A 14048-nucleotide genomic window follows, 5' to 3' on the forward strand; every position below is an offset into this window, starting at 1 on the left:
CTGGACTTCCAGCACATGTTAAATTAAAGTCCCACTATGGGCTCTTAGGATCAATCTGCCTGACGTTCACCTCTCCCTGCTTCTCCGCTCACCTGTCTGTGGTTCCACTCCCAAGGACAACATCATATCACAAGGATGAGAAGATGCACATAAGGTTTGGGATTTGTGTCTTTATTTAAAACAGTTTCATTTATACACTGCACAATGCTGAGAGAGCGGAGCAGAGAACCACGAATGGCTTAGTGTTGAACCCATGAGTTGCTCCATGCAGATGGTCTCTGTCTTCCCAACGGTGTCCAAGCGTATGAGGGGCGTTTCCCCCTCCCATCTGCACACCTGGGGGCGCCGGTCGATCCAGTTTGAGCCAGCAGCCGAACACAACATGCGGTCAGCTGCTTGTAAGCGTTAGTGCGTGGTACGTAGGAGATACGACTCAATGTACGCAGTGTAATGTGTCTGTCTAAGTCTCTGCCGTCAGTCTACATCTCCATCGTCAGTCGGTGCCCATGTACGTCAGTTTACGTCTCTGTCAACTGGCACCCATATGTGTCAGTCTGCATCTCCTCTGTCAGTCGGTGCCTGCGTGCGTCAGTCTGTCTCACTGCGGATGTCTGCATGCAATGCGTCTGCATGTCAGTCTGTGCCACCGCCATCAGTTGGTGCCTGCGTGAATCAGTCTATATGTTCACAGTTAGTGTGTCAGTTTGTGTCTCCGCTGTCTGTCGGCACCCACGTGCTTCAGTCTGCGTCTCTGACATCAGTCGACGCTCACGTGCATTAGTCTGCACGTTCACAGTGTGTCAGTCTGCGCCTCCGCTATCAGTCAGCACCCGCACGCATCAGTCTACGTTTCAACTGTCAATCAGCGCCTTGGTGTGTCAGTCTGTGTTTCCGCTGGCAGTTGGCATCTATGTCCGTCAGTCTCATCTCTGCAGTCAGTCTGAGTTTCCACTGTAAGTCGTCGGCACCCATGTGTGTCGGTCTGCATGTTCGCTGTCAGTGTGTCAGTCCGTGTACCCTGCTGTCAGTTGGTGCCCACGTGAGTCAGTCGGTGTGTCTGTTTGCCCGTCAGTGCTTCAGGCTGAAGTCACCGGTGTTGAGGCGTGGCCGGGGTAGCCCTCCAAACATCTCTGTGCCGTCAGTGGCACTCGGAGCCAGGAGAGCCTGCATGCTGGCAGCGATGTGGTCCAGGTCAGGACAGCCGGGCTATTGGGGAGGGTCACAGAGTCACGAGTAAGAAACTGGCTGTGGAGAATGAGGACATGGTTTGGGGGAGGGGTTAAAGGGACACTTACCCGCTCCCCGCTGTGGCTGTCCCCCTGCGCCGTACGGCTGCACCGGTAGCCCCAAACGGGCACGGACACAGGCAGAGAACGTGCAATGGAGGGAGGGTGTCCACGGGTGGGGAGGTGTCCCACTGCCATGCTGCGAGAGGGGGGCGGGGCATCCTCGCTCAGGGAGCCTGTGGCACAAAGCAGACAATCACAGCCTTGGACTGGCAGTCACAAGCTCCAGGTGTAAAAGGCAAAGTAAAACAACAGACAAGATCCTCCATACCATCAGTGCTCTCCTCCTCCCCGTCAGACTCAAAGAACGGCTCACAGTCACGTGACAGGGAATCCTCATCCATGGAAAAGACCCCTGAGAGGAAGAACCCATTACTGCCAATCCCCTCCCTGTCCAGCAGTAAAAACACTGAAAATGATTAACTCTACCTGCTGTCTCATTCAGATTCGCCCTCCTGCTCTCCATGTCTTCCTCCTCCTCCTCTTCCTCCTCTTCCTCCTCCTCCTCGCCTCCCTCTGGCCTCTCTCTGATGGTATCCACCTCCTTAATGGCAGCCCTCTCCCGGTCCCTCTCCCCATTCGCATTTTGTACCCCCAGCTGGCCAATAGGAGGAGCCGAGCTGTAGATTGACGGGTAGCTCTGCGAATAGAGCTGCGTGCTGGGGCTGACTGTTCCGGCTCCACTGTCACCCACCAGGCTCTAAAATGAGCAAGTTAACGAGGAAATGAAGGCCCTATACTGCAGAGGCACAAGTCCAGCCAGGCAGCTATAATGGAAGCAGAGGGCAGGAGAAGGAAAAAGGCAGAGGAAAGGGCGCATGCTACTCACCACCCGGCCGCCGGGCTCACATGGTACGTCTGCCCCCAGGCGGGCCCCACTGGCCTCGCCCACACCGCTGCGTGCCTGCCTCTGTGCTGTCAACACCGAGGCCGAGTGCAGTACAGCGATGTCATCCATGTAACGGCGTGTGGCATCTGCAAGCATCCCCTGGCCCCAAGTGTGGTAGGAGTATTCCCACTTGCGGCTACCCTCCCACCCCCGGCCACTGTCTCCTTCTGGAGCGGAGGGCCGGAACCTCTTGTTAGCAGTGATGATGGCTAGATCACATCCCGACTTCTGGCAGTAGGCCTCTGCAGCAGAAAGTAGGACCAACCAGCTCTCTTTGAAATTGTCTGGGATTTCAGGGTCAGACTGGATCACAGAGGCCATGGCTGTCTGGGTGATAATCTGGACTTTGATTTGTCAAGCAGGGTGATATGGACTAGCTGACTAAAGCATCTGCACTTAAGACTTCAAAAATGGGGAATCTTCGGTCAGGCGTTCAGTGACAGTATGGGGAGATTGTGCACATGCTATCCTGTTTGCTGTGATTAGCTTTCTAAACACACTGCTGTATGGGGGGGATCTGCAAATTTCAGTTCATCAGTCCTTTCTTCACAAGTTTTCAAGGTGGAAAATAGGCAGCTTTCAGCCAGTGCAAATACCAATTTGTTTCTCTCGAGCCCTGAGAAACAGAATAAACCGAATCCTTTGGAAATTAAGAATTATGAGAGACAGTGTTTAAAGTTAAACCTAACAAATGACGGATGGCCAGGTCCGTCCTGGACTGCAGGACAGTAAGGCAAGTGTCCCTGACAGCACCTGGGGGAAGAAGACAGGACAATTCAACCATATTTAAAGAGAAGGGTGCAGATGGCAAGAGGAGGACTATTCTTGGACTTGCTTTAGACATCTCAATGAAAGACCAAGAGTACCCAATTACCACAGACGGGGAAGAGAACCTACCCTCTGCAAATGCTAGGCATCATTCGTACAAATATGGGGGAAATCTATGCGCCATGTTCGTGGGGGCGTAACGACGTCGGATTTGGTGTTCATGTCACCTAAGCCCAGATTTACTCTCACCCATAACAAGCCCCCTCCCAAACTCCGTCGGCACCATGATCAAACCCGGAGTCGCCCTTATGGAGCAGTACTCCCCGCTCCGGGGGCCATGCAGCACCGACCCCGCACCGCGCATGCGTCTCACCCTGTTTGTTTGTTTGTCTGTTTGCCCGGTAGCTAGCGCAAGTGCTTAGTATACTTACTAATGCTCCCGGTTCTATACCCCCGGCAGCGCAATACAAGCCCACGGCCCTACCAGCTTGGACAAAGGCCCCAGCGTACTCACATCTGCTGCTCCCCGTCCCGTACCAAAGCCAGCCTCGGTCTCCTCACAGAGCGACCTCCCTCCTCCGCCTGCCGACGTCGGCGCGCCGCCTGCCTGTTTACAGCCGGCCGACGCGCACGTATCACACGCTGCGAAACGTGCGCGTTCCCAAAGCCCTGCGTGTGCGAGCGTCCAATGTAAGCATATGATGTACCACTGGACCATTCAAATAAATACAATTGTCAATATGTAAACCTCAATGAAATCAAAAGTGCATTCGAATTTATGCAGAACAGACGGTGCTCAGTCGTATTAATTAAAATACTGATTTCCACTAATGTTTTCAATCTGTCACATGCTTTTATATTTGTGCTATATGTGTCGGCAAAATATATACTACATTTTCAGCTATACAAAATATTGAGGTTGAAACAGTAATTATGAGAGTTAAATAAATGGCGATATGTCCCGATTACATTCCGTACACTTGCGGGCAGACATTCATTTGTCCATTAAAAATGCCGCCTGCTGATTGGCGGTTATACCGTGACGTGAGCGGGGTGGCACAGAACATGGCAGATGTTTTGCGCACGAGGCGGGGCCAGGCATACGTAGGGCCGCGGGGCGGGGTCAGGCGGATGGACGTACCGAACGGGGCTGCGTCGTTAAGGCCATAGCGGCGGCGGAAATGGCGGCCGACGCGGACAGTCCGAAGGTTGGAGTCGCTCGTAATCTTCGTATTGAGCGATATTCCCGTCTGTGCTCCGGTTTAACGAGTCTGCATCTCTTAGAACGACCACGAATCCGGTCACGCAGTCGGGGACACTTTCGTGTTATTAAGCAGTTAGTTTGGGTCACTTGCTGGTTAGTTAGCTGCGTAGTTGCTGTCGTCGGTATTTAATGACAGGTATTACACATCAGAGTTGATGGACCATCCACTTGATTAGCGGAAAAAATGCATAAATGTCAGACATATGTACGAGTTGGTCCCAGCATTACACATTAAAACAGAACTAGTAGTGACAGTCCATTTGCGGGGTTATGAAGACGCCTGTCGCCCGTATTCAGCAGGTGACTATTACTGTCACAGGTGATGCTCACCTGAACGCTTCTGACATTCCCTGAGGCTCTGGGTTTGTATCCTGCGCAGTTAGACAGATGATGGTTGTTGGGTCCGATCCGTGTAAAACGGTGGATATTTGCTCGCTTCCTGGTTCCTTCGCCGTTAAATGAATCTGTAAACTTCAGCATTTAAATTCATCGTGGTCTGTCATTGTCATGCTGGCTTTCTCTTGGGGATGATGGTTCAGCAAATAGATCCAGTTTGTTCAAAAGGCAAATTTATGGCACACCTTGGGATGTGATGGGATAGTGACTCTCGTTTGTCCTGGATTCATATGTTTAAGCTTAGCTGGCTGGTTTAAACCTAACATTGTGTCCTCACATGATCCAGAGAGCCAAGGATGTTCCACAGCATACATTTTCTTGGAGTGTTCCTGCTGAGATGATCGGTGTGGCATGTGCTTTTTTCAAAGCTGGTGTTTGAGAAGGAGGGTGTGTACCTTCACACCAACGCCAAGAGGAGCAACCAGGAGACCACCATCCCAGGGTTCATCCGCATAGTGGAGCGGGTGAGTGTGAACCCCCAGTGTCCAGCACCATGGCCATCATAACTTTGGCATTTCCTTCCCCCCATGTGATTTTTTTTTAGAATAGTAATTAGTGATTGGCAGAAATGTGACTTTGAAAACTCCAGTGGGAGGTATTATCATGGGCTGTCAATCACTGCCAGATTCAGCCAACCAGAGCCAGGTGGTGATTGACAGGGCACAGGAATCCAGTGCATCTTGTCACTGACAGGTAATTCAGGCTATTTGTTAGTGTATTTGTTATGAAAACAGGAGGCTGCTCAGTAATGTATAGCGCAAAATTAGGGCCAATAGCTTTGTTATTTTAGAAAAAAAAAGAATTGAAACAAAGTTCAAGTTTTCATGTTGAACTGTGGATACAGTGTATTCAAGCTAAAATGTGTATGGAAGTTTTTTGTTTTGTTTAAATATAATTTTGATTCAGTTCTTGATTTTTTTTTTAAATCAATGTCTTATTTTCATTTTGTACTTTCATATAATATTTTGATATTTGATGTCTTATTTTTTCATTTGTAGATTTTTTATTTTCAGATCCAGATCTTATTTCTTGTGGTTTCAAATCTTTTTTCAATTTCAGAATTTTCTCATTTTCCGATTCTGTTTTTTCTGTCTCATACTTTTGGCACTGATTTAGCATAGGGGCATGGTATCAGCCGAGGGGGGAGTGGAATAATGTGTGACATCATAACAAAATAAGCTGAGGACCTCCGTTGTTGCGTTCGGTATCAGCTTGCGCTAGGTACCAGACAGTGTTAAAGCCTCAGCCATATATCGTGTCTTTGTTTCATTGACCTGTAAAATACATAGTAGTTACATCCATAAATCCAAATGCTGTTTGCAAGGACTTCTTAATGTGGAAATGTTTGACTAATTTGGCACCATATTTATGGGGTTGTTTAAAGTTAATCACACGTAATTGCTTTCTTTAGGGTGGGGAACCATCTTTGGAGTGGAGCCCTCTTGAGGAGCAAAGAGGAAGTACACCTGCTGTCTTCTATAGCAAAAAGGTAAATCAACCAAAATGGATATTCACACAAAGTATTGTCGAGAAACTCCTGAAAATACTGAGAAATACCTATGTCTAGTTTACGGAAGCTTATTTAATTAGTTTTATTTAGATGTTGCTTCAGGGCGCGGCATGGTGGTGCAGTGGTTAGCACTGTTGCCTCATACCTCTGGGACCTGGGTTCGAGTCTCCGCCTGGGTCACATGTGTGCGTAATGTGTACTAAGTTTGCATGTTCTCCCCTCGTCGTGGGGTTTCCTCTGGGTACTCCGGTTTCCCCCCACAGTCCAAAAACATGCTGAGGCTAATTGGAGTTGCTGAATTGCCCGTAGGTGTGCGTGTGAGAGTGAATGGTGTGTGAGCGTCCCCTGCGATGGGCTGGCCCCCCATCCTGGGTTGTTCCCTGCCTCGTGCCCGTTGCTTCCGGGATAGGCTCCGGACCCCCCGCGCCCCAGTAGGATAAGCGGTTTGGACAATGGATGGATGGATAGATGTTCCTTCATTCTTTCAATGTACCAGTCAGGGTTAGCAGGAGGATCAGCAGTGACATTCATGATATACTGCCTTGGTAGTGTGTCTAGTCCAGCTCTGTTTCCTTCTCTCACAGGATGGGGATGGAGGAGAGGAGGAGACTAATTTTGACCCAGGATATGAGCCAGACTGGGCTGTCATCAGCACAGTGAAAAAAGCGAGAGAGCACCCCCCAGTGCGAGAGACCGGTACTGAAGCACTCAGCTCTGTTTAGGTGCACCAGCATTGCCCCCCCTGTACTGCTGTTCATGGCTGTGTGCCCTTCCAGGTCAATGGGGCTCCTTCTCGCTGCCGCTCTCCGAGTTATACTCCCTGCGCCGCGCACGCTTCTCCCTGGGACGCAACTTTCTGGTGCTGACCAGCAGGGTGGGACATTCACTTCCACCACTGCATTTCCACAGGGGGGGCACCATGGAACTGCTGAGAGCTCTGCAGCGCTATATTATTCTGGCCCCGTAAGTCTGTGTGTGTGTCTGTATTAGTGTTGGTACAATAACAACACTGGTTGGTACAATTTAAAATTTCGATACAATACGAAGTATTGAAGATCGATACCATTTTTCAATACTAAACACTCAATAAGAAAAAAATTTCAATTGCAATTTTGTTTATTGCAAAAACTTTAACTTTAGTTTAACTTTTGTAAACTCACTATATCTAAAAAAAAAAAAACTTTCGCATTGCATTGTCAGTCAAAGTACAGTAATTTCAAGTACATCAGTAGTCATTGTAATCATGCTGAGATCGCAGTAATTGAATTAAAAATGAGACATCACTGCATATTATCATTTCAGTGCATAACAGAACAGATATGTTACTTTTCCCTGCCTCTAAAAGTTTGTATCTGAATGATCAACACTAATCAACAAAACCCCACGAGACTGTATGGAACTAAATTTGTAGCAGTTTGTGGCAGTTGCCCCCTCTGTCAGTATTGTGCATTGGCACAACTTGCGCACAAGCTTCAACATGTCCTGTGGTTTACTATCTTCATTTGTCACAAAGCCAGAGTATTTCCAGACGCCACTCTGGCTGCACCTTTATCAATTATATGACGCTTCTCAACTAATGATCTCAGTGTGTGTGAGACTGTACTCAGCTCTAGGCATGTACATTGGCAGCTGATGAGCCTCAGTGGTCAGAGCAAACTGGAAGTGCATGCTGTAGAATCCATACCATGAAAAATGAATATTGAAACCATTTTATACATGATAGAATCGGTATACAGGTGTGTGTGTGTGTGTGTTTCATCTCTGACTCCCCCCACTCTCCCATCCCAGCTCTCCAATGGACGCAAGGCTCTTCCTCGCCTACCCTCACCACTCCGAGGCTCTGTCTCAGTCTATCGATGAGCTCCACCTCTTTGACGAAAGCAATTCGGACCTGGTCTCTGTGAGTCCCTGCGTTCGTGTGTGGTGATGTGTGTGTGTGTTTGTGGTTATTTGTGAATCATATATAGTGTGTTATAAGTATAAGTATCTGTCAGATATTTGCATAAAGTTGCTGAAAACCAGGTTCCATAATCATTTTCATTGTATATTTTCCAGTAAGTACTTGAAAATGCGAGCACATTGCCGTACAGAAAACAAAATCTATTGAGGACCAGAACCGTTTTCTAGTAATGTTCTGTAATTCCTGGCCTCAAAGCAGCCACCATTTGCCTGGATCACAGCTTCTCAAATAGTTAGCAAGTTTCTACAAACATGGAATCTGACATACCTTTGAATACTTCTGAAGTATTAGCCCTGTAGGTAGAGAGCATCATGGGTTTAGCAAAGGTCACCAGCAAGCCCTCACTGGAGCCAAAGGGTTAATAAGGAACCATGTGTGGTAAATCAGGGAACACCTTACGAAGGCACTGACATGGAAAGCCAGCGTTTCAGACTTTCAGTCTGTGGCCTAAAGCCAGTTTAATCTCCAGATGCTCTGTTGGGAAATCATTTAATTGACATTTAGAATATTCACATTTTTTAAAACAAAATTATTTCCGAATGCTTATAATTATCTAGATGTCTCCATACACCTCTGGTGTAATGAAATGTTAAATGTTAATAGACAGGTGCATATAGTTTGCATACAGTTTGCCGCACAAGAAGGAGGGGTACTAAGATGCTTGACTTGGTGACGTGTAATGATGTGTAACAGGTTAGAATGATGGTGGTTAAGGTGGTGTATACTGTAGAGTGGTGTATAATTTGCGTTACAGTGATGTAACTCAGGGTGATTGATGTGTAGCTCAGGTTAATTAGTTTGTGTAGTGATGTGCAACTCAGATTTGGGGTGATGTGTAGCTCAGGCCAGGGTGATATGTAGCAAGTGTGTAATGATGTGTAACTCGGGGTCACCCTTCCCCATCTCCTCAGAGGTTCATCCAGGATCCATACGCCACAACATTTGGGGGATTTTCCAAGGTGACAAACTTCTTCCGTGGAGCCCTGCGGCCCCCTGACTCTTCGATCCACTGCCGCACTACCCAGGGCGCCCATGGTCCTCAGGCTGCCGATGAGGAGCCCGGATTCGAACTTATAACTTGTGTAAGAGTCCTAAAACTTCATATTACCTTGGACACCCCAAACTTTATATAAGAACCACACTGCAGGTACAAATGCAGTCAGGGTCAAAACATCAGGAAATCATCCATCTGCTGGTTCCATCTATGGATTGTGTGAATTTTTGCAACTTTCTTTGTGTGTTTAGGGAGTGGAGCTTGGCCCAAGACCTGAAGTAAAAAGAGGGCCAGCCATGGACAAGTGGGAGGAGTTTCTGGACCCTGAGGGACGGGTCCTGGAGCCTCAGAAGATCAAAGAGATGGTGTTCAGAGGGGTGTGTTTCCCTTTCCTTCAGACACTATGGCTGTTTTTAAACTTGTGTGATGGTTTAATCCTGCCTGTCGCCTGTCCTGCTCCCTCAGGGGATCAGCCCATCACTGCGAAAGGAGGTCTGGAAGTTTCTCTTAGGCTTCTATCCCTGGAACAGTACGGCAAAGGAAAGGGAGGACATAGTAAGGGTGAAGACGTGAGTGTCCCCGCTTCACCACTGCTCAGGGTCTCGTTCATGTTGTCCCTCTGTGTTCAATGACCGGTCTTCCTTCTTCACCAGAGACGAGTATTTCAGGATGAAAGTGCAGTGGAAATCTGTGAGCGAAGAGCAGGAGATGAGGAACTCCCTCCTCAGGGGATACCGCAGCCTGATAGGTCTGCCTTTGTATCCATTAACCTCACATACTGTATGTGAATGGCTGGAGCTCATGTGTGACTACTGCACTGCAGCTGATCGGTCTGTGGGACGGTCATGGAGATATGGCTTTCCTTCTGTATCCTAGAGCGAGACGTCAGTCGAACAGACAGACACAACTCTTTCTTCTCTGGGAATGAGAACCCTGGCCTGATGCTTCTGCATGACGTCCTGATGACCTACTGCATGTACAACTTTGACTTGGGTATGCTTTATTTTGCTGTTTGGGGCTGCATGTGTGCTGCGTGTCTGATGGATATTAATGCCTACATGGGTCCTCCTCTCCTCAGGCTACGTCCAGGGAATGAGTGACCTGCTCTCCCCCATTCTCTTCGTCACACAGAATGAGGTGGAGTCCTTCTGGTGTCTCACTGGCTTCATGGAGCTCGTGGTCAGTGCAGGGGCAGGGTGTGGTGTCCCTCTTTTTGTGTACCACTTGGTCCTATCCTTTATCCTATCCTAACCCTAACCCTATTCTTTATCCTATCCTAACCCTAACCCTATCCTTTATCCTATCCTAACCCTATCCTTTATCCTATCCTAACCCTAATCCTGTATGAACGTGTGACTTTATAACTCTCCCATTGTCATTATAACTGTCCCATCTGTGTGCTTCAGTTTGTCTAACTGTCCCCTATTGGGAATCTATCTATGTGTCCCTAGATCACATGCCTGTCTAACTCTCCTCCCTTCCTGTCTGACTGTTCCCTCAGCCTATTTGACTGTCCCCTTGTCTCCCTGTTTGATTTGCTGTCTTACACTCCCCCATCCTGTCAGATTATCACTCTTCCTATTGGACTCTCCCCCATCATATCTTATAGTTCCCTTGTCTCCCTGTCTGTCTCTTCATCCAACTGTACCCCCCGCCTGTCTGAATTGTCCCCTCATCTCCCTGACTGCCCCCTTCCTGTCCCACTATCCTGTCAAACTGTCCTCTCCCCATCTGACTGTCCCACCATCCTGTCTAACCATCCCTTGTTTCCCCATCTGACTGTCCCACCATCCTGTATAGCTCTCCCTTTTCCCGTCCGACTGCACCCCCTTCCTGTCTAATCATCCTCTTGTCCCCCCATCTGACTGCTCCCCCTTCCTGTCTGACTGTCCTCGGGTCTCCCTGTCAGACTGCTCCCCCTTCCTATCTGACTGTCCTCGGGTCTCCCTGTCTGACTGCCCCTCTCCTGTCTGTTCCTGTCTCACAGCACCAGAACTTTGAGGAGTCCCAGGAGGCCATGAAGCAGCAGCTACTGCAGCTGGGTATCCTGCTGAAGGCTATTGACCCAGAGCTCTGTGATTACCTAGGTAACGCCCCCCCCCCTTGCTCCCTGTCTGGGCGGGATAATGTTTCCATGCTCTGTAGTGTTTGTTACTTGATCCCAGCCCTTAAACCCTGACCCAGTGCCAGCGGATGCTTAGGGCTTATGCTTCAGTTTATTCATTTATTGTGGTGTACCATTTCATTTGCTGTATTAACCAAGGATGTCACAGATGCTGAAGTTAATCAGCAGCATTTAGGTGTGTTTTTATAATCCTTGCCCTTTCTTTTTGCTTCTCTCGCTCTCTCTCTTTTTCTTTCTCCTTCCCTCTCCTCCTGTACTCCCCTGCTCCACCTCCCTAGACTCCCAAGATAGTGGATCTCTGTGCTTTTGTTTCCGCTGGTTACTGATATGGTTCAAGAGAGAGTTCTCCTTTGAGGACATCTTGACCCTGTGGGAGGTAATGGAACTATGCATTTGAAGGGGCCATTCCCTTCATCACAAGAAGTGTGCTTCCTGTCTGCGTACGGTGGCTTGCGGTGTACCTACCTTACCTTCAAGCCTGCACATCATTCTAGGTCATGTGGACTGGCCTGCCATGTGACAACTTCCATCTGCTGATGGCCTGTTCCATCCTGGAGTCTCAGAGGGGGGAGCTGATTGGGTCAGATCATGACTTCAACACCATATTAAAGGTAGTATAAAAGGTGATGGGGGAAAGGTTGAGGGTTGCCCCCCCCCCCCCCAGCTGCCACGGCTTGCAACCGCCTCTCTGTATCTCTGTCTCCAGCACATCAATGACCTGACTATGAAGCTGGACCTGCAATCGCTGCTACGTGGCGCCGAGGCCATTTTCAGACAGCTGCAAGCCTGCAAGGTGAGCTAGTCTGCTGTTTCAGCTTTTTCCTCATTGTATTGACATGCTACACTAGTGGTTACTGATAGAGTTGAGCCGGATACTTGGCTGAAACGAGTATCCAGTACGGATAAAGCACTTTTGACGAGTACGAGTATCATACCAGTAATACAAGTCAATATCTGTGCTTGGATTGAATAAAAATTCTCATTGGGTAGCTGACTGTGTCTGCGTTCTGTGATAGGCCAGTCACAGCGCCCCTCCCCTACACACATACAGATTTATTGTGTTGCTGTGTCCCGCTCTGCTCACTCACACACAGAACACCGAGAAGAGAACAGCGCTCTCTCTCTCTCTCTCTCTGCCTCTCCCTCAGTCACTCAGGTTCGCGTGTTTTTTCCGTTAACGTTTAGGGTTTCTTCAGCTTCAGGTTTGTTTTTTTACTTTGGTTTGTAGTACTTACTTATTAACCAGTAGAGTTTTGGTAAACGTGGGGTTTGTTCAGACATGGTGCTTGGTAGAATGCGACTCGCGTCTCTGCCTGTCGGAGATTTTTTTTTCTTCTTTAAACCGTCAGCCGGCTCTAACCAGTGTTTGACACTTTCTTGCTGTAGTTGATAAAAAAAATTTTTTTAAAGTAGTGGTATAAAACTATATTACAAATTAATTAGCTGCACACGCACACTCTCACATACCTGGTGTGGAAATAAAAAAAATAAAAAAGAACCAAAAAAAAAGAAATCACACTGATCATAAAAAAATTAAAAGTTAAAAAAAGAAAGTTATGTTGAGATGAAAACTCTTGTTCATTACATTTCACTTCATAAATAACCGCATGTGTTGTATTCATTGTTGCAAAACTTGTTCTGTATATAGTTCGTTTATCGTGATCAAAACCACTGATCTGAAGCTCAATGCTGATGCTGTCATGTAAATAGTTTTCTAATCAGCAATAAATATAACAATTTCTGATCAACCCATATCAATTGCATGCTTAAAATAACATACCGGTTAAAGCCCCGCCCATTTCAAGACAACCCGACCCACTTCCAGGTTAAATCCCGCCCACTTCTGGGTTAGGCCCCGCCCATTCCGAGTACAGATACAGATAATTCATATGGTTAACAGATACAGATAATACTGTACTCGCTCATCCCTAGTTACATGCAACATCAGCAATCTTTCGGGATGCAGTCCATTACCTTTGTACCTGTGAAATGTCCCCCCCCCCACCCCAGGAACTCCCCGTGAAGGTCCAAGAGGTGCTGGGTCTATGTCCCCTCCCTGGTTCCAGTGACGAGAGCCCAGCTTCCAGGACAGAAGAAACACAGCCACTCATTGGCCAGTCGCAGGACTCTGGTGGCGACATCTACCAATCAGGGAACAGCTGCCCTGCAAGGCGCCCGCCCCCTACTTATCCATAACTCTAAATGATGATGGGCACAGGGGCATGTGGTGGGGGTGTATGGCGCTGACAGGATCTGCAGGCACATGCTTCTGTCCTCGGCTACACACAGGGCCCCTGAAATCGTGTGTCTGTCTGTCTCCTCGTGACGTTCCACTGCTTGTCCTGAGTTGTCTCTGTTGTAATGTGTGGGCTGTTACTGCCTGCCTTGTCTGTGTGAGGTGCGCCTCACTAACTCTGGGTCGCACCTGATGCTCTGTCATCTGCCTGTTTTTTTTTCTTCTAGGATGAGTGTAGGTTGATAAAGGTGAAAGTCAGGGTGCTGCGTTAAATATGCAATATCACCGTTTAATTTTCAGTAACCACCTCTGACCAATTACCCAATAAAGTGTATCCTGAAAGTGTGACCTTTGTGCTGAGCCTGGCTCCAGTCTCTCTGCTGCCCTCCATCTGCATCCAAACATAGGATCTTTACACGGATAACATCAGAATGGGAGGATGGAGTTACACCATTTCATGGGATATTTTATATTATATAATTACCCATCATTGTATGTCATATGTCCTGTACCCTAAATTTTCAGCAGACAAAGTGTAGATTTTAGTGGCCCAGTTTACCAAATATCTCCACTTTCAGACCAATGTTGCCCCCCCCCCCCCCCCCCCGCACCGACAGCAG

General features: G+C 48.0%; 2 protein-coding genes across 3 annotated transcripts; one reads left to right on the plus strand and one right to left on the minus strand.

Moving 5' to 3' along the window:
• Window positions 1–155: 155 nt before the first annotated feature.
• akt1s1 (AKT1 substrate 1 (proline-rich)) lies at window positions 156–3603 on the minus strand. Its single transcript, XM_048991615.1, has 6 exons — window positions 3458–3603; window positions 2116–2928; window positions 1716–1986; window positions 1558–1641; window positions 1296–1462; window positions 156–1206 (listed from the first exon to the last, which is right to left on the minus strand). The coding sequence occupies exons 2-6, from the start codon at window positions 2494–2496 to the stop codon at window positions 1069–1071; spliced, it is 1041 nt and encodes a 346-aa protein (XP_048847572.1). The 5' UTR covers window positions 2497–2928; window positions 3458–3603; the 3' UTR covers window positions 156–1068.
• Window positions 3604–4045: 442 nt separating this feature from the next.
• tbc1d17 (TBC1 domain family, member 17) lies at window positions 4046–13776 on the plus strand. Of its 2 annotated transcripts, XM_048991621.1 has the most exons (17): window positions 4046–4151; window positions 4972–5067; window positions 6015–6092; window positions 6698–6809; window positions 6890–7076; window positions 7902–8013; window positions 8985–9155; window positions 9319–9444; window positions 9533–9636; window positions 9721–9815; window positions 9944–10060; window positions 10146–10246; window positions 11055–11154; window positions 11471–11568; window positions 11687–11803; window positions 11899–11985; window positions 13203–13776. In XM_048991621.1, exons 1-17 carry the CDS (start codon window positions 4125–4127, stop codon window positions 13386–13388), a joined length of 1914 nt encoding a protein of 637 aa, XP_048847578.1. In that variant the 5' UTR covers window positions 4046–4124; the 3' UTR covers window positions 13389–13776. The 2 variants fall into 2 exon arrangements, with proteins under 2 accessions (XP_048847578.1, XP_048847580.1); XM_048991623.1 differs by lacking the exon at window positions 9944–10060 and having other exon boundaries at window positions 4083–4151.
• Window positions 13777–14048: the final 272 nt, after the last annotated feature.

This window comes from Brienomyrus brachyistius, chromosome 22, assembly GCF_023856365.1.
Source record: "Brienomyrus brachyistius isolate T26 chromosome 22, BBRACH_0.4, whole genome shotgun sequence".
Classification (NCBI taxonomy): domain Eukaryota; kingdom Metazoa; phylum Chordata; class Actinopteri; order Osteoglossiformes; family Mormyridae; genus Brienomyrus; species Brienomyrus brachyistius.